Source organism: Anolis sagrei, chromosome 3 (assembly GCF_037176765.1).
Source record: "Anolis sagrei isolate rAnoSag1 chromosome 3, rAnoSag1.mat, whole genome shotgun sequence".
Classification (NCBI taxonomy): Eukaryota; Metazoa; Chordata; class Lepidosauria; order Squamata; family Dactyloidae; genus Anolis; species Anolis sagrei.
The window spans coordinates 222,353,571-222,372,520 of NC_090023.1; the positions used below are offsets into that span (position 1 = coordinate 222,353,571).

The following is an 18,950-nucleotide window of genomic DNA, read 5'->3' on the forward strand; positions in this document are numbered from 1 at the left end:
TCAGATGACAATCATCTTAACTGCTGTGTTTTGAGACAAGAGTCAGCTGTTGTCAGGGACTTGGGGCCATATTGGGGCATTGCACCGTTCTCTTTTAAGAAGTCAATTCTTGTCCTAAAAGGCTCTCCTTCGGTGTTCTCTAAACAGTGTATCAGACAATTTTGCCACTTTTTTAGTCCTTTTTAGTCATTTTGGGTCAGGAAAGATATTTTTGTATAGAAGTCAACCTTCTAAAATGGGTTAGGACTTCAAAAACATGGGGAAGATGACCACAAAATTCCCATTGGCTGTTGGGAGCATTCTGAGACACATTTTTTCCCAAAATTGTTAAAAGCCTTGGCGGGGACATATGTGGTTATGGGGGTGTACTTTCCTTACCTCTGCTTTAGGGTGTAGATGTCAACTAAGTCATTCTCTAGATCTATTGAAATCAGTGAGTCAATTCATACTGTTTAATTTAGTTTTCTTTAATTCTTTAATTCCTGAAAAAATTCCAGTATTTAAATTTACTGTGCTTAAAGAACTTCGCAGTTTAGACTAATACCTCTTATTTCCTTTGTTGTTTTCTTGCTATATTTTGTTATAGCAATGTCCGATCGGCAGGAAAGTGCACTTATAGAACTGATGGTATGTACAATTCGACAAGCTGCAGAAGCACATCCTCCAGTAGGCAGGGGAACTGGGAAAAGGGTACGTTTTCAAATTTATTTTTCACATAGTTTTATCACTGATGTTTGTATTTCATTTTATTTTGGAACCAGCAAAGTCTTTTAAATGTAAGGTATTGACAGTTTTTTGTATAATTAATTAATTAATTTGTGGTTAAACTTTCCAAGCTTTACAAATGCAGTTTTGATATGGAATTATAGTGGAACGTAATGAAAAAATATTCAAAATTTACTGAAAAAAGCACACTGATTTTTTTTGGTTTTTTTTTTTTTTTTTTTTTGGTTTTTGGTTTTTTTTTTTGGGGGGGGTTGCTATTGCAGTACTAGTTAGGCTTTCCTGGACATTGACACTACGACTCTTCATGATGTAATACACTTCTAATTTTTACAGGTTTTAACAGCAAAAGAAAGGAAAACCCAGATAGATGACCGAAACAAATTAACAGAACACTTTATTATTGCACTTCCTATGCTGTTGTCAAAGGTATATTAGAAAAAATGTTATTTCCTAATATTGATTACATCATTCCACTTTAAAACTTCTATGTTTGTTTTTCTTATTTTTTCTCTCTTCTGTCTCTGTTGCCAGTATTCAGCTGATGCAGAGAAGGTTGCAAATCTTCTTCAAATCCCTCAATATTTTGACTTGGAAATTTACAGTACAGGAAGAATGGAGAAGGTATAGTAAACTTAAAATGCTGATTTGCTTAACTTTCAAAAACTCAAATAATATTGACTTACATTGAAGTGTTATTGGCTTTTTGTTTCATTGCTGCCTTGTGTTTCTCTTCAGTGGTGCTCTAATGTTTAGGTTAAGAAATGACCAATTTCCCTCTCTGTTCCACAGCATTTGGATGCACTGTTGAAACAGATTAAATTTGTTGTAGAAAAGCATGTGGAAACAGATGTTCTTGAAGCTTGCAGTAAAACCTACAGCATTCTATGCAGTGAAGAATATACCATTCAGAATAGAGTCGACATCGCTCACAGCCAGCTTATTGATGAATTTGTGGATCGATTCAACCATTCAGTAGAGGATCTATTAAATGAGGTTTGAATCTTCTCTTCTTTCTCTCTTTCCCAATTTGGGTCAGAACTTTCATAAGCCGATTGATTGATTGTTCATATTACAAAACTATTAGATTCATAAGACAAGAAAGCATTGAAACATGATACAATATTGACAAAAAAAAACCCATGAAGATGAATACAAGAGAGAAAAATCAATTTCTGTTTTAATGATTAATATCAGGGTTTGGTTAGCACTAGATTGCAGAGTGATATGATGCTAGGAAACTGAACAGTAAATTAAATTTGAATTGAGATTTTTTGTGTGGCTTTTGCATATGTATTTTTTAGTTTAATTTGGTAACCATAGAGGGTATAGTGAAATAATATTTAAACAGATATTGCCTTCTGTAAAATGCAGTGAGTTTTTATGTAACTGTTACTGTTATAATGTTATTTATGGATCTTTTTTAAAAACTAAAATTAAATTAAAAATTAAATTAATTAAAAATTAAAAATAGAAAGCAATACTTTCTGGTTGAGAATGATCATGGTATAGTGGTGTGAGTGCTGGACTAGGACTGTGGTTTGAAGCCCAGCTCAGCCGGGAAAGCCCATTGGATGAACTTTGGTAAATAACACTCTTTCAGACTCAAGAAGGCAGTGGCAATCTTCCTCTGAACAATCTTGCCAAGAAAACCCTGTGAAAAGGTTGCCCTAAGTCAGAATTTACTAAAGGCAGATAAAAACAAACTTCGTTGTGTCCAATCATTTTTATCTGCTTACCCTTAAAGAACAGGATCTAAATAGTATTCACAAATGCCATGAGACTGAATGTGGCTCCTCGTTTAGCTCAGGTATGTAGTAAATGAAGAAAATTTATCTCAGTCATTTATACTGTGTTTTTCAGTACCCTTAATATTATCCATAAAGGGGTCCCCCAGTGGCGCAGTGGGTTAAACTGTTGAGCTGCTGATCTTGCTGACCAAAAGGTCGACAGTCCAAATCCAGGGAGTGGGGTGAGCTCCCGCTGTTAGGCCCAGCTTCTGCCAGCCTAGCAGTTAGAAAACATGCAAATGTGAGCATATCAATAGGTACCGCTCTGGCAGGAAGGTAACAGTGCGCCAATGCAGTCATGCTGGTCACATGACCTAGGAGGTATCTACGAACAGCGCTGGCTCTTTGGCTTAGAAATGGAGATGAGCACCATCCCCCAGAGTTGGACACAACTACATTTAATGTCAAGGGGAAAGCTTTACCTTATTATCCATAAAAGTTTTATATCTTTTCCTTGGTCTTTCCTCTGGCCTTGTAAGTAATTTCTGTATCTGAGGTTATTCAACATTTAAAAGAAAATATTCTTCATCTAGGAATTTTGAAGCTTAAAATAAAACTTTATGTTGCAAACTACTGTCAAGTTAGAGTTCATCCTTTATTTCAGTTTTTGGATAGATTTCATGGTGCTTTGCAACAAAATCTTGCTACAAGCTTTCAAACAACCAGAAGCATAACATTGTCAAAACAGGGATCTTGAGGAAGAGCAGTTCCCATGGATTCTGGCAACTACTGTCAGAACTTATGGAATGTAACTTAAGTGGCTTGGAATTTTCCATCTAGGATTCATCTATTACTTATTACGTATTATTACTTATTATTAGATTTGGGTGGAAATGAGAAGGCGCAACTTTGTCAGGTTGAGCTTGCATCAAAGTATCGCCCTTTTACCAGCTATGAACTTTGGAGAATTGAGAGGGTTTGAAACAAGGGATATTGGTTATTGAAAATAACATTTTTCACTTTATTCAGGTGTCTATGCATGAGTATTCAGTTACTTCTTAACCAGGTTAACTAAAGTATAAAATACTGAATCCTTTATCCACTGTTTTCTGGTTTCAGGGAGAGGAAGCTGATGATGATGATGTATATAATGTTCTTTCTACTTTAAAGAGGTTAACATCTTTTCACAAGTATGTGGATTTACATATTTTAGCCATATCAGATGATGTAGTTGCACAATAGGTTGTATTATGTACTATTTATTTATTTATTTATTTATTGTGTCAGAAGCAAATTGAGAGTTCAGTTATAATGTATTTAAAAACACAAAGTTTAAAACTTGACATTATACTAAATGTCCTTTGACCAGAAGCAGACCACCTAGCATGCCTCTGGTGTGGCTGTGAGAAGGTCCTCCATTGTGCATGTGGCAGGGATCAGACCGCATTGTAGTAAGTGGTCTGTGGTTTGCTGTTCTCCATTATGTATTGTCTTTTAGTATATATTTCTGTACACTGCCCAGAGGACTATTGCTATTCACTTGCATGAATGAATTAATAAGCTCTGAAAAATTATACATTGAGTAGTTTCAGAAGTTTTGAGTTTTTGATAGTGTTTGATGTATATATTGGAAATGTTTAACAAAAGTATACAAAGTTTAAGCAAGATGCTCTGAAGCATGCCTTTTGTGATATAAGTCATTGTTAAGAGATGTCATGCAATTCAGACATTAATCTATTTTATCATAGCAGCAGCTTTATTATAAAGAAAACATTTTTATTTAGCATACCAATTGGTTTTTTTATTTGCTTTTCAGTGCTCATGATCTAACAAAATGGGATTTGTTTAGTAACTGCTACAGATTATTGAGGACTGGAATTGAACATGGAGCTATGCCAGAGCAGGTAAGAATAGTAATTTATGACTAGAATCTAACTGCAGTGCAATCCCATGCTTGTTTACATAGATATATAGTTGACAGAATTGAATTGGCATCATTCATACTAAGTGCATATGGAATGACAACTTTAATAATTTCAGTTTTCCTAGTTAGAAAAAGAAAAATAAGTTTGAGTTATAATATTTAAACAGAAAGTAAAACAAATATCGAAATATGTTTTATTTGCACTCCAATGTAACAAATGTGGGGTTTTTGCTATCTTGTTTGTATTCTGATTGTTTCATATTTCCTCATTTGAAAGCTAGAAATGGTACCGTTACAAGACCTATTTAAGAGCCATTTATTGCTAAATTATTTTTTATTTTTTCCATTTCATTTCATTCTAAAGTATGTGGCTGCAAAAAACTGAAAAATAACTTAGATGAAATAATTTCTTGCCTGAACAAAAAAGTCCTTCCATTCACCCAGTGGGTTTCCATAATTTTTTCCAGTTTGCCTGGAGAAGACAGCAATCTCCTGGCATTTTCTACAATGAACTATTCGCTGATTTGTTTTTGTGATGCTAGGAACATTTTCATAATCTTTCCTAAGACAGTTTCAGATGCATGGAGCAGATCACATAGATTTGGGTTCACAGCAAACTTTTGAAAAGCAGAAGGATAAATACCATCTCTGTGCAAATATCATATTTAAGGAATCTGTGTTTCACAGTACTTAAGACTTTGATCAATGCTCCACAACTGTTGTAGCAAGTTTGTTTCAAAAGTTCTGATGTATTGATTTTATGATAGGCTGGTTTGTCTCCATCTGTAATAAAGAATCAATCTGTGTGTTTCTAGCTAGCTTATGCGTTCTTATAATTCTGTGATGCCTCCTTGAGGTTGCTTGGGATGATGATAATAATGTGCCCTAGCAATCTTTGTTCAGGTTAACAAGCCAGATGAGTTCCACTTTAGAGTATGTTTGTCTTCTGTTTAAAGTGTAAATGCTCCTTTAAACCATTTTGAAAGGCAAAGCACCACAATGTACCCCTCCCCCATCTTCAGCTTTTCTTGTTTGTCCTTCAAAATACAAGCTTTTATCCAAAAGTATAGCAAAGTAGTAAACTCTGAATATTATGCAGCCTGCCATTTTTCTTTGAAAATAATTTTTAAATATGCAGAATTATATAAACCTTGTTTTTAGTATCTTATTTATGTGCTTTCTGTTTCAGATAGTGGTTCAAGCTCTTCAGTGTTCCCATTATTCTATTCTATGGCAGCTAGTGAAAATTACGGAAGGATCCCCTTCAAAAGTAAGGGGTATTTTAGATTCAAGTCTTTCAGTTGGGATCATGCCTATGATTTTCATACTTTTTGCTGTGCTGTACCCTTGTGTGTCTTTACATATATGCATGCTTAGTTGTGTTTCATCTTCTTTAGACTTATTAGAGGTAGGTTTCATCTAACACTGCTTGCTGCTGTTGAAGCTAAAAGAGATTGTATACTACTGATCCAAAGTACAGGATTGATTTTAGTTGGGAAGACACCACTTTAAAGAAGGGATGGGAAAGCTTTGAAAGCATGAGAGGACCAGCGAGTAGTGGTTCGTTTTCCTATAAAAGTGACTGGAATCAAATTAAAAATAGATATATGGCCGTCCCATATCCCTTCAATCATTGTGACATTCATGCGCAAATGCATAATCCTACTATTACACATTTGTTATTTTTTAACATCAGATTTTGACTAATATGTAAACACCCACTCATAATGATTCCTGCAGGATGATTTGTTGGTGTTGAGGAAAACGGTTAAATCATTTCTGGCTGTCTGCCAACAGTGTCTCTCCAACGTCAACACACCAGTCAAAGAACAGGTAAAATGTTTTTTCATACCTCTTTTACTGAAAGCAGAATGCTGACTTCGCTTTATTAATGTTTATAATCATTTCAAAAACATGTTTTATCCATGTAATTTTCTCTTCTAATAAAATGTATGTTCATTTTGAGATGTTTTCTTAAAGCATAAATGTAAATAGCCACATAATGAATATGGATTCAGTTGATTGCAAATATGAATACTGACTTACTTCTAAATTTCAAGTCTTAATTGCAAAGTTTGTCCTTATAGTGCTACCTAAAAATTATATTTTCTGTATTCCCTTCCTGTTTTCCATCAAAAATATAACCATGTAAACTGTACATAGCTGAGTCCACATTTGTGTTTAAATTTCTGCTTTCCTTGGGGTTGGTTTTGAATCTGTGTTCCGATGCTTTTCTAGAAAGAAGTGTGTGCCGTGTCTGACTGCAGTGATTTTGTATTGTAGGCTTTCATGCTGCTCTGTGATCTTTTGATGATTTTTAGCCATCAGCTGATGAGTGGAGGCCGGGAAGGTCTTCAGCCTTTGGTATTTAACCCTGATTCAGGCCTGCAGTCTGAACTCCTAAGCTTTGTAATGGACCATGTCTTCATTGACCAAGATGATGAGAACCAGAGCATGGGTATGTATTCATTACCCTGATAAGTATTCAGAGATAATTACGAATATAGTAGGAAAAATGTACAAGTGTTTTGTAGCACAAATTACCCAAATAATTCTTCAAGCTATGGGCAGCAATTTCCCCATACTTATTTTTCTTCAGCAGTTTTCTTGTCTTCTACACTCCATTTCTAGGTTACTTTGTGGATGTGTGGAAAATGTAATATGAGTAATCATCTGTTTCGGAGAGGATCTGTTTTGGAGAGAGTACAGTAGACTTGTAGAAATGACTCTGTTTTTTCTCCAAAACACAGTAATGCACAACACTGCTTTTGTAAGTACTTTCAAGACAAGGTGGTAGTCATAGTATACCTGAGTGTTAAAAGTAGTATGAGGAGAGATATTTCTCTTGGGCTGATAATAATATGTTTGTAAAACTGTGAACTGATAATCAACTGAGGTGTAGTTCTTTTTTAAACATTGGCTCGATCAGAAGGTTGAATTTGTATGTTCGTTATATAGTTGCAATGTAGAGTTTAAATTCTTAAAAGTACTTATAAATAGCTGTGCCAGTGGAAATTACAACTGAATCATATGTATTAAGAACAAAATTAGTTTTCCAAAATTCAATCTTTATATGGCAGACATGTGCACAAAAGTGTTGAGTTTTGTAGAAATGTAAAAGTTCAGGCAAAAAAAGTGGAATAGGGAACTAACAGGAATTAAATATATGCAGTAGTCATGAAATGCTTGCTGATTTGGACAGGAAGGAAAATGAATGGAAAACAGAGGGGGAGGAGAAAGAGAAATTGGACTATTCCGAAATCAGGCAGGGTTCCAATCAGCCAGTCATGTCCGGGAGCATTTCATGATGCAACATTTTCTTGCAGTTTCCACCTGGTGCAGTCTGAAGAAAATTACTTTTTGAAACATCTACCTATGCTTTGCTCATTTGTATGGTGTGCATGCAATAAGACCATCTAGCATCTATTTGAAAGACAAGAAGTTTTTTCTTTTCTTTGCTATTTAGAAGGGGATGAAGAGGACGAAGCTAATAAAATTGAAGCTTTGCACAAGAGGAGGAACCTTTTGGCTGCCTTTAGCAAGCTTATCATCTATGATATTGTAGACATGCATGCAGCAGCTGATATCTTCAAACATTATATGAAGGTGGGGTTCCACAATTGCTCTTTTCTTCTGGTAGAAAGTCAGACTGTACCTTAAAATGCATGGATTTTATGCAACAGTGCCATTGCCATAAAGGAAAAATACCAACACTCACATTTTTTGTTGACACAACATGCTAAGTCAATCTCCAATTCCCTATATAGCTAGTGGCTGGAGAATCTTAAGTATGTAATAGATCAGTGTTTCTCAACCTTCCCAATGTCACGACACCTTAATACGGTTCCTTATGTTGTGGTGACCCCCAACCATAACATTATTTTCGTTACTACTTCATAACTCTCATTTTGCTACTGTAATGAATCTTCATGTAAATATTTGATATGCAGGATGTATTTTCATTCACTGGACCAGATTTGCACAAATACTCTATATGCCCAAATATGAATACTGGTGGAGTGGGGGTATTGATTTTGTCATTTGGGAGTTGTAATTTCTGAACCCCACAAATGATAGAATTGGGCCAAACCTCCCACACAGAACCCCATGACCAACAGAAAATAGTGTGTTTTCTGATGGTCTTCGGCGACCCCTCTAACACACCCCTGTGACCCCCCCAGGGGTCCCGACCCCCAGGTTGACAAATGCTGTTATAGATAGTGGGAGAGATAGAGGGTGGGGGTGAAATCAACAAAAGTAGAGTGTTACATCCTTGAGGTCACGAAAACTTGGAATTAACTGAACGAACAAACAATGAAGAATGTTACTGCTTGTATTACAAAAATTTTTGCTAAAACAAAAGCTGCCGTTGAGTACAATCCTACAACATTGTTTCTTCACACATACATACACGTATGATTCTCTCTGGCTGGATTGTTGTCATGTTCTTAAATTCAGCAATCTTTCTTGTAATTATTCCAGTAGGGAAAGAGTATAATAATTGCAAATGAAGGGTAAATTTTTTAAAAAAATTGTCATGGTAAAAGGTTTGGTTGTGCCACTAACTGAATGTGTTTCTTTTTCCTTTAGTACTACAATGATTATGGGGATATCATTAAGGAGACATTGAGTAAAACAAGACAAATTGATAAAATTCAATGTGCAAAAACACTAATTCTCAGCTTACAGCAGGTAATTAAAGTTACATATTTTATTACTGTAGTCCTATGATTACAATATAAGTCAGCTTGTTTAAACTACTACAGTATTTAGTTCTTGCTCTGGATTATGGAAGAGTTGCTGTGATGGGGATATACCCCTTGAAGCTGTTGTATAGAAGGAATTTAATGTTCCATGACTGATTAATTAGAAATTGTAGCCTCCTGTGCAGTATTAGTCTCCTGTGTAGTATTAACCATCTCTATAAATGTAATTGTAACTTTTGAAACAAATTTGAGTAAGAGTTGTTCTTCCTTTGAGGTAGTTCCACAACTCTAAATGATAAATGCTCCATAAATCATTATATAAATAATAAAATACTATATTCTAATTATATGTCAACTAAAATATGTCGTAAAATATTTAGTTGTGTTTTGGTTACTGAGTTCACAGTTCAAATGTGTTTAATTATTTCTCCAGTTGTTTAATGAGCTTGTTCAAGAGCAAGGTCCTAACTTGGACAGGACATCTGCGCATGTCAGTGGTATTAAGGAGTTGGCCCGAAGGTTTGCTCTTACTTTTGGCCTGGATCAGATCAAAACAAGAGAGGCAGTGGCCACATTACACAAGTGAGTAGTCAAGAATATATTAAAAGACAGTTTATTTGTATGACCATGTTTAAATGGAGAATCAGTAGTTTTTCAAATCAAAATTGCAATAATTCCAGAAATTGTGCTGTTGAATGAGGTGAGAATATGCACATAAGTACAAGAAACAATTGCAAATAACAGAGATTACTGTATTTCTGGATTTATATGTCACTATAGAGCCCCCGGTGGCGCAGTGGGTTAAACCCCTGTGCCGGCAGGACTGAAGACCGACAGGTCGCAGGTTCGAATCTGGGGAGAGGCGGATGAGCTCCCTCTATCAACTCCAGCTCTTCATGCGGGGACATGAGAGAAGACTCCCACAAGGATGATAAAAACATCAAATCATCTGGCCGTCCCCTGGGCAATTGGCCGTCCTTGTAGACGGCCAATTCTCTCACACCAGAAGCAACTTGCAGTTTCTCAAGTCACTCCTGACATGACAAAAAAAGTCACTATGAAGTTATTAAATGCAGAGAGTGATCCTGTGGGGTAGTGGAGGGCATTAGGCTCATGCAATAACTTATGTCCTGCTTGAGAATACGTACTCCCATCTATATACTAAAAATCCATCTAGTGAAGGTGAGCTCATAGTCATGATTTGCATGTTGATAGTTCAGTCTCTAGGATTTCAGTAAGTGTTGGAAGGACCTTTGAAAACTGCCACCAAAATAGCCAGTTTCAAGGTTAATAGACTGGTTTGACTTGGTATTAGATGTTTTTATGTTGAACCAAGATGGTTCTATATATAAATACTTTCAAATCACCTCTCATAGTGACTTTCATAGTTTTCTTAGGAAAGGAGTACTCAGAAGGATTTTGCCATTGCCTTCCTCTGAAATGTATTCCTTAGCAATCCCCCATCCAAATGCTAACCAGACCTAACCCGTTCAGCTTCCAAAGATTACGGATACTCAGAGTCTTTAGGCTTATCACAATAGTAATAGGAAATATTCACTCTGATGCAGCAGGAATGCTTATAAAGACCAGTTTCTGCCCTGTATCTTCAAAATGTTCACCTTATATTTTTGTTCTGCATTTGGGAAGTTCAGCTAAAACACAATTTAAAAAATACAAGATGTATGAAATACAAATGTAACTCTGTGGCTGTAAATGATTGTGTCCCTTGCATTTATTTCAGGGATGGTATAGAATTTGCCTTTAAATATCAAAATCAGAAAGGACAAGAATATCCACCTCCTAATCTAGCTTTCTTGGAAGTGCTTAGTGAATTTTCTTCTAAACTCCTGCGACAGGACAAAAAGACAGTGTAAGTAATATTTCCTTAGTTGTCAGAATGCATTTTAGCTAAGACTGTTGTATGTTTTACAGTCACTTGTCATTATAATTTCTATAAATAGATTTCTCTCTCAAGGGAATTTTGGCATTCCATGTTTTTTGTTGTGTTACAATAGCACCCTTTTTCATCCTAAAAATATAAGCAATAATCATGCAGTTTTCCAGATGTTGGGCTGTAGGCCCAGCATTCCTCACCACTGGCTTTGCTAACTGTAGAGCTACTAGGAATTCATCTCATCTCATCTTTACTCATCTTTAATTACTTACTAATCGCCCTCCATCCGAGATGCTCCAGGCGATTTACACTGCAGAAATTACACAGGATAAAACACATACATACAAATATTAAAATTAACATGAGTCAAATGCTCCAGTAAAAAGCCAGGTCTTAAGCACCAGGACAAAATGCCCCAAGTCACACATGGCTCTCAAATAGAGAGGCAAGGAATTCCACAAGGCAGAAATAGAGAATTGCAATCCAACAGCAGCTAGAAGGATATGCGATCCAGTCCTGCTCCAACAGCAGCTAGAAGGATATGCGATCCAGTCCTGCTCTAAATATGGCATGGCATGTCCCAAGTACCCATTTTCCAAAAAGCAATTTAGTGAAGCTAAAAAAACAACCATCTTGCCTCAGTACTGAATACATGGCAAAGGTGGGTCTGAGCCTCAAATGCCAAATCATATATTTGATCCCACGTCATTTTATTCCTTACTATATCACGCATGTATCACAACATTCTGCCATCAAATAACAGCAAAGGCTGGATGCATTATATAATGAATAAAAGTTCATGTTTGCACCTTTTGAAATAGATCCAGATGTGTACCAGATAGATGGTGTCAGAAGTTATATAGCAGTAGGAGCCATTTTATTCATGTCTTTGTCCTTCCTCTTCACCCTCCCTCCCAGTCACAGCTACTTGGAAAAATTCCTAACAGAACAGATGATGGAAAGGAGAGAAGATGTATGGCTACCATTGATCTCCTATAGAAATTCATTAGTTACCGGTGGTGAGGATGATAGGATGTCTGTGAATAGTGGAAGCAGCAGCAGCAAAGCATCTTCAGTAAGAAATAAGAAAGGCCGGCCTCCACTGCACAAGAAAAGAGTTGAGGGTAAGTATGGTTTTGAGGAATGTAGACCAGACTTGAATTAGCTTAAAACTGGGCAGTACCTGTGACTTTATACTACAGTATTTAAATAAATTTTATTGAACTGATATGTGTTAGCAAATAACTTCAGTAACAGTTAAATATTAACATTTTATTATGTTACTATTTAAACAGAAATGGAGAAAATTAAAAACTTCACATGGCCATGTGTGAAAACATGGCATTGATGTTGTTTTGTGTTTGTTTCTGTCTGTTCAATGAAGTCATCTGGTAGGTATTTATCTGTAACAAAATGACAGCCCCCCACCACCACCACTATTCTGGGTCATGCTGGAATAGGAACCCAGCATGAAGGCCGTGACAAGAGCCAGAGCGAAAAAACACTCCCACCCCATTACCTTTTCGCCCAGACCGGAGAAAGAAAAGCGACCCTTCCTCCTTATTCTCCCTTTTCAGCCCAAGCAGCATTCATCATCATGCTGGTGATTGAGGTGCAGAGCAGTGGAGACCATTTTTAATAAGGGCTTCTTGCATAAGCTTCTCTGCAGAGAGATGGTGGTAGCCATATTTAATAGGGACAGATAGGCTTTTACAGTAAGCCCCTCTTAACTGTTTAAAAAACGACTTGCATGAACTGGGTTTTAAAGTACTTTCTGAATCTGTATGAACTTTCTCCTTTTGTTTGGATCATCAAACCAGAACTGAACTGAGAACTGCCAACTTTGCTGTCTACTTTGAGTTCGCCTTCAGTCATCTTGTAGTTGCTCGAACACATTCTTCTTTTAAATTAGTTAGGTTTCTTTGCGACTAAAGAACCTCTGTTTTGAACTTAAACATTTAAGACAGTTACAGTTGAAAGTCAAAACGGTATTTCTACTTTTTTGATTCCAAATTATATATTTAGAGAAATCCAATAATACTCCATTAAGGATCTATCCACTATGATCTGTTTCCTGTACCCCAAGCCAAAGCAAAGATATTACTTTATTGCCACTGTCCCCACCCCCACCTCACACACACACACACACACACACACACACACTCCATATCACCCTGGCATGTGGTTTCAATAGGTGGAAAAGTGGCAGGTGAACTACGTACATAATTTCTGTTATGCTAAATAATATTTTGCAGACTGTGTGAAATGTTTCGAAATCTGGAATAGAAGATAATTATACTGAATACTAATAGATCCAGCAATACATTTTGTTCAGTAAATGTCTTACTCTGTTTAACTCAGTTAATACAGGAAAGCAGTATTTGTGTGGTGTTCAAAGACACTGTTTTTGTTTATGGCCCACAGCAACCTTTCCCAACCTGTTTCTCTGTACATGGTTGGACTATGACTCCTTGTTTTAAAAGCTTTTATCTATTTCAGTAGAATAGTGCATTATGCTGTCGCTTAGACCATTTATTACCGTTTATTACCTTATATCAGATGAGAATCTTGAAGGTTCCTGGCTGAATAGAAATGACAGCATCCAGACTCCAAGTGCTTTACAGACCCCACAGCTCACATCCACAGTGTTGAGAGAGAACACTCGGCAAATTGGCGAGCCAATTCAGGAACATGAGTCAGAACCTGGATCTGAACAAGATTTTTTACACAAGTATGTACAAATTAAATATTTTTATATTGACAGGAAATTTGTGTTGGAAATAATACCAAATGGAAAATTCTGACAACCTGCATGCACTTGGGCTTATCAAAGTATATTTAAGGAAATGGAAGGATATGTAGTATAATATTAGAAAGGTATTCCAAGGACTGTCTAATCTAAGTCATGCCACACAGTAATATACAGTTAAGACCCTTCCATATTGTTTAAGTCTAGCTCCATAACTGGTTGATATGAATTGTTCTAACCTTCACCCACCTAGTATCTTCTGAATAATTTAGATCAAATCTGCACAACATACGGCACGCATGCAGCACCCAAAAGGATTTTGGGCAGCCTGAAGAGGCGTCTACTCTCACTGGTTCCCCCTTCTGCTAGTTAAGATTTAATACAAAGTCTTTAGCTTCTAATACGAAGAGCACCGGTGTCTCACCAAATAAAACCCTCATAATTCCATAGCATTAAGCTTTGGCAGTTAAAGAGGGCACCTTACCTACCTCACAGCCTCTCCCTGGCTAGTCCGCTCTGCTTTGCTGGCGAAAGCTGTTTGCTCCACTCACATCCAACCTTAGCAAGGTGAACGAGGGAAGGCAGTTCAGAGCAACAGGAGGGGAGACAGCCAGCTTAGAGGCTCATCCTGGCTTCCCTCTCCCACTCTGTTCTCCTTTACCTATAGCATCCATTTCATATACTCACACAGGCCACCTGCACCATAGTGGGGTTCACTTGGGAAGACTGATTGACGGGAACCCTGAGGACTCTCTTGCATCTCCCTCTGTCAGCAGTGCCACCTGCCTGCTGCTTTTCCTCTGTGGGGGCGGGAAGAGCCGTGTTGGCCCAGCTGGGAAATTGAAGGGTGGGAGACTCATGTGTAAGAAGATGAGTTGAAAGCTTTTGGTCCTAATTTGAAACTCCAATATAGTATGACACCTATTAATCCCATGGCTGATTTCACTCTTAAGTCCTCAGATGCAAATATCTTGGTTGGGACAGCAGAAATTAGAAGATTTAAGTCGAAAGGACAGGACGGCAATGAACTACATGAAAGGAAGAAGTGGTGTAAGGCATGCTGTGTAAGTGTTCGGATTTCAGTGTTGACAAGAGGCAGGGATGTATTTGGTGACTAATAATTCAGCAGAAGATGAATGTAACTTACTTGGCTACTAGGCTTGGGCCCAAATCAGTTTGAATGAAAAAGATTTGTAGTATTCAGTGGGCTGTTTTGTATAATCTCCGAAAACAGATCGGGGAGGAGGGAGCCAAAAAGTCCGGCAAAACAGATTAAGAGAGCCAGATTTTAATGGCTACAGGAGAGGAAAGAGTTAAGTCTGCAATATTCCTGGGGCAGGGTCTGCCGCCGAGCTCCTGGAGAAGATTGGATTATTGCAGTGTCTTTTTCTATCTCTCGGCATCCTTTTTTTTTCTTTTTTTTTGGAAAGTTTCCTAGGCTCTTCCTCCATAGAGAGCCCTGCTGGGAACTCATTTTCCCAGCAGCACTTGTATTGGGTGGACATTGAAATGTTCCTCTCAGAGCATGATGGGAGTTGAAGTTTTTTCTCTCTCCCTGTTTCTCAGCAAATAACAAGCCTGATTGTGTCCATGTTCTGATTGGCCAAGAATAGACATAACCGGCAACTACAACTCCTAGAACCCTCTCCAGAAGTTTGTCTTATTTTTAAAAATGTTACAGTTAAAACTTAAAATAATTACAAAAAAACAGTGAATTGGTGAATTGTTTTGAAACTTGGCAGGCCTGCAGTTGTAAGTGGGGTCTACAACTGAGGTAGGATTCATGCAGATAAGCCTTAAAATGACTGAGGATTGGGCCTTTAAAATTACCCATTGTAGGTAATGGACCAAATCTTTGCCAAATGAAAATGACAACACTCCTCCCCTTTCAAGTAACATCCCGGTAAACAGAATGAGGAGTTAGCTGACAATGGGCCCTGAAACAGGATGCCTTTTGGCCAAATTGCATACCTCTATTGGCTACAGTAATATATTTAGTGTTCTTGGCTTTCAATAACTTCCTTGGACACCTTGGAAGTCCATAGATAGGGTACAAGGAGTCCCAGATAAACAGTATTTTCATGAGTTACATTGTAAAAAAATTTGTTCCCAGTTAGTCTGTCTGAAGAACATTTAAACTAGTAAAAATTGTCAGATTCTCAAATAATTCTCTGAACCCTCCCTGCCAGAAATTGAGAACTGCTCCCAATGATTCCAATCCAGTATTATAAAATGAGTGAGAGTAAAGCTAGTGCTTTGGGCCTTATAGTTAGTATATATTTTTCTCTTTTCCAACAAGGCGGGGTCTAATGGAGGATGATGCTGAGCCCATCTTTGAAGATGTAATGATGTCCTCGCGAGGTCAATTAGAGGACATGAATGAAGAGTTTGAGGATACCATGGTCATTGATCTGGTTAGTAAATCTTACAAATGCACCTTTGACACAAAAATGTGATTGTTGAGGATATTGGGCAACTAAGAATAATTTTAGTACAATTTAGTTGGCATAATGTCCATACCTAACAATCCCATCCCTAATTTCTTTTGGCCACCTAATTTTTGCCACAGCATTTTAATGTTAATTGCCAAGTAGGAGCGTAATATACAGTTCTATAGCCATCAGTACACTGTGGTTTGAATGTTATATAAGCATCCTTGTTACATAGCGTAAGAATAGTGGTTCTCAATCTGTGGCTCCCCAGGTGTTTTGGCTACAACTCCCAGAAATCCCAGGCCAAAATGTCTGGGGACCCACAGGTTGAGAACCACTGTGTTGGAATAAAATCTTTTTTCTTGGTGATAAAACATATATTCCTTACTGAGAGCAACGTTTTCCTTTCCAGCCCCCTTCAAGAAACCGACGAGAACGAGCAGAGTTGAGGCCAGACTTCTTTGACTCTGCGGCTATTATTGAGGATGATTCGGTGAGAGATTTCGCTTATTTTAATGTTATTTTTTTCCACGCTGAGCAGTGAATATTTCTCCTTCAATGGTTAACCTTTCCCCCTATATCCTCTTTTCAGGGATTCGGAATGCCGATGTTCTGAAGTCTGGTGAAGACATTATACAAACGTGGAACTCTGTTCTTTAGAGCTCAAGGCCTATATACTGTGATAGCTTATATGAAAACCACATTTTTGATGTGATTTGGTTTGATTTTTTAACCAAATGATTAAGGTCATTTCCTTTTTGTAATGACAGAGAAGAGGAGCTTCTTAATGAAAAACAAAGGAATATGGGTCAATCAATCACCTCAGAAAGGCTGACCTACAAATCATTTGTTTCCCTGTCCTTGACAGTCCTATTGCAGGTTCTTTTCCTGGATGGGGGAAGAAGCTTTTAAATTAAAACAGTTTTAAAACATTGTTCTACACATGTTTTCAGAAAACAGTGATTGAAAACAAAACTTTATAACTTTATTTTTCTGCTGTACAACTTCAAAATGTTTTAACATTTGCCTTTTTATGTTTTAGAAGCTAGCCATTTTTATTAAATTTATGCCTGTCAGCCATTGACCAGCAGCGATGCTATCTATCCGCAGGCCATCCTGGCTGGAGAAGTGTTGTTAAACACACTGGATGTGACTAGCAGTATGGTACGCTTCTAGATGTTCTCTGACCATTTGAGAGCGGAACACTCTTGCAAAAGAGGTTGGAAGTCAGATGTGCGCATCTCTGCCAAAAAGTCAGATTCTGAAGAGAGGAAAAAAAACCCAGATTTTATACTTCTGAGAAGATTTATTTTTTATTTATATTAGGGCATAAAATGAGAGATGTCCATGAAGCCACTTTTCCAACAGATGCTGTGTAACATTCATTTTATATAGCACTAGGGGAACACACAAACAGCACATTTTCTATTGGTACTTGTTCTGTGCGTTTTTAGCAACTTATACCAGCAAATAAAATATTCTCAGTAAAATAAACCAGTGGTTCTACAGTAATCTATCTGCTGTTTCTACTACCTATTTCATGCCCTGCCAGACCTGGGGTACAAAAGCAGCAACTTTTCCTATGAAGCATACATACATTGTGGGGAGGGGGAGGGGGAGGGAGGGGGCGGGGCGGGAACAGTAGTCACTTGCATTTTCAGAGCAGTTTTAACTGTACCATAGAGAAGTGTCTAACTTTTCATGCCGTAAATACCCTTTTGTGCTATTTTTGTAAATTAATTTTGCCAGTTAGATTTACTGTATGTGCTGCATAAAAACTTGTGCTTAGATGGTGACGTTCTTAAGCTTACAATGGAATACAGCTACATTATCAGTGTTAACTGTGCATTATTAAGAGTAATTATTGAATGATTTTTCTTTTTTTAAAAAAAAAGGCAGAACAATCCAAAAAGTAATAAGCTAACTCATTGTTCTAAGAGATTTTTATTGTCTTCAGTGATCTGGACTCTTCTTCTGCTTCACTATTACGATTCTTTCTGGTAGCTGCTAATGTAGTTGAAGGACTGATTTCCCCTCTTGGTGTTGAGCGCAGCTCCTGCTAATAAGAGCGTCTGTGAAAATAAGGCCATAATAATCTTTTGGGAGTTTGAATGTTAGTGTGCTTGAAAGCAAATCTAAATTGGTTCAAATGCAGTGCACCCACTTCAGAGATGTTTCTATAGCAGCTGCAAAGTAACTGTAATGTTCTCTCTTTCTGCAAAGATCCTCTAATGAATACAAGGTGGACATGATGCTTGCTTACCTTTTGGGGAGACAAAGGCAAAACCCAAACAGATTGTGTTTCTTTTATTTGCCCATTTGGACTTTTTCTCTTAAAGTGTACAGTTCTCAAATTGTTGATTGCCAAATGCATTTTACTCACCAATCCAGTCATTCCTTCAAGGTAGCTGTTGGGAATTTTAGAGTTGCTGAATCACTGGGTCGTTGCTTCGGGACAAGTTCTCTTGAAAAAAGTGGTCAGGAAAGGGCACCGTAGCCATTTATTTAGTCTTGTGGACAGAGTGGCATAACTACTCCTGGCTGAGGACCACCTCAGATAAGCCTTGTGCTCCAGAGCCCCTCCGATGGAAAATTGAGTTTTCATTGATCATGACAGAATTCTGTAAAACAAAAACTGTTTACAAGCAAGTTACCTCCAATGGGTTTCAAGTTCAGTTTGCAACCAGTAGGTTTTTTTAATGTGTCTCCTTGATTGGTTTTGCTAGTAATTCTGTAAATTGTACATTTACAATATGAGGTTTTTTCCTTTTGTACAATTTAAAACTGATGCT

The 18,950-nt window shown here is 37.3% G+C and overlaps 1 protein-coding gene across 1 annotated transcript in view; it reads left to right on the forward strand.

Annotated features, from left to right (window-relative positions):
- The window catches only part of STAG1 (STAG1 cohesin complex component), a 112,496-nt gene extending 94,844 nt beyond the window's left edge, over positions 1–17,652 (forward strand). The window contains exons 16-34 of the mRNA XM_060768053.2: positions 587–690; positions 1,060–1,152; positions 1,258–1,347; positions 1,516–1,719; positions 3,573–3,643; positions 4,270–4,357; positions 5,567–5,647; positions 6,118–6,210; positions 6,661–6,835; positions 7,844–7,983; positions 8,968–9,069; positions 9,517–9,665; positions 10,825–10,953; positions 11,896–12,101; positions 13,537–13,708; positions 14,680–14,790; positions 16,026–16,140; positions 16,571–16,651; positions 16,751–17,652. Of these exons, the coding sequence (XP_060624036.1) occupies positions 587–690; positions 1,060–1,152; positions 1,258–1,347; positions 1,516–1,719; positions 3,573–3,643; positions 4,270–4,357; positions 5,567–5,647; positions 6,118–6,210; positions 6,661–6,835; positions 7,844–7,983; positions 8,968–9,069; positions 9,517–9,665; positions 10,825–10,953; positions 11,896–12,101; positions 13,537–13,708; positions 14,680–14,790; positions 16,026–16,140; positions 16,571–16,651; positions 16,751–16,774 (2,228 nt within the window). The 3' untranslated portion in view covers positions 16,775–17,652. The remainder of the gene's footprint in view (positions 1–586; positions 691–1,059; positions 1,153–1,257; positions 1,348–1,515; positions 1,720–3,572; positions 3,644–4,269; positions 4,358–5,566; positions 5,648–6,117; positions 6,211–6,660; positions 6,836–7,843; positions 7,984–8,967; positions 9,070–9,516; positions 9,666–10,824; positions 10,954–11,895; positions 12,102–13,536; positions 13,709–14,679; positions 14,791–16,025; positions 16,141–16,570; positions 16,652–16,750) is intronic.
- Positions 17,653–18,950: the final 1,298 nt, after the last annotated feature.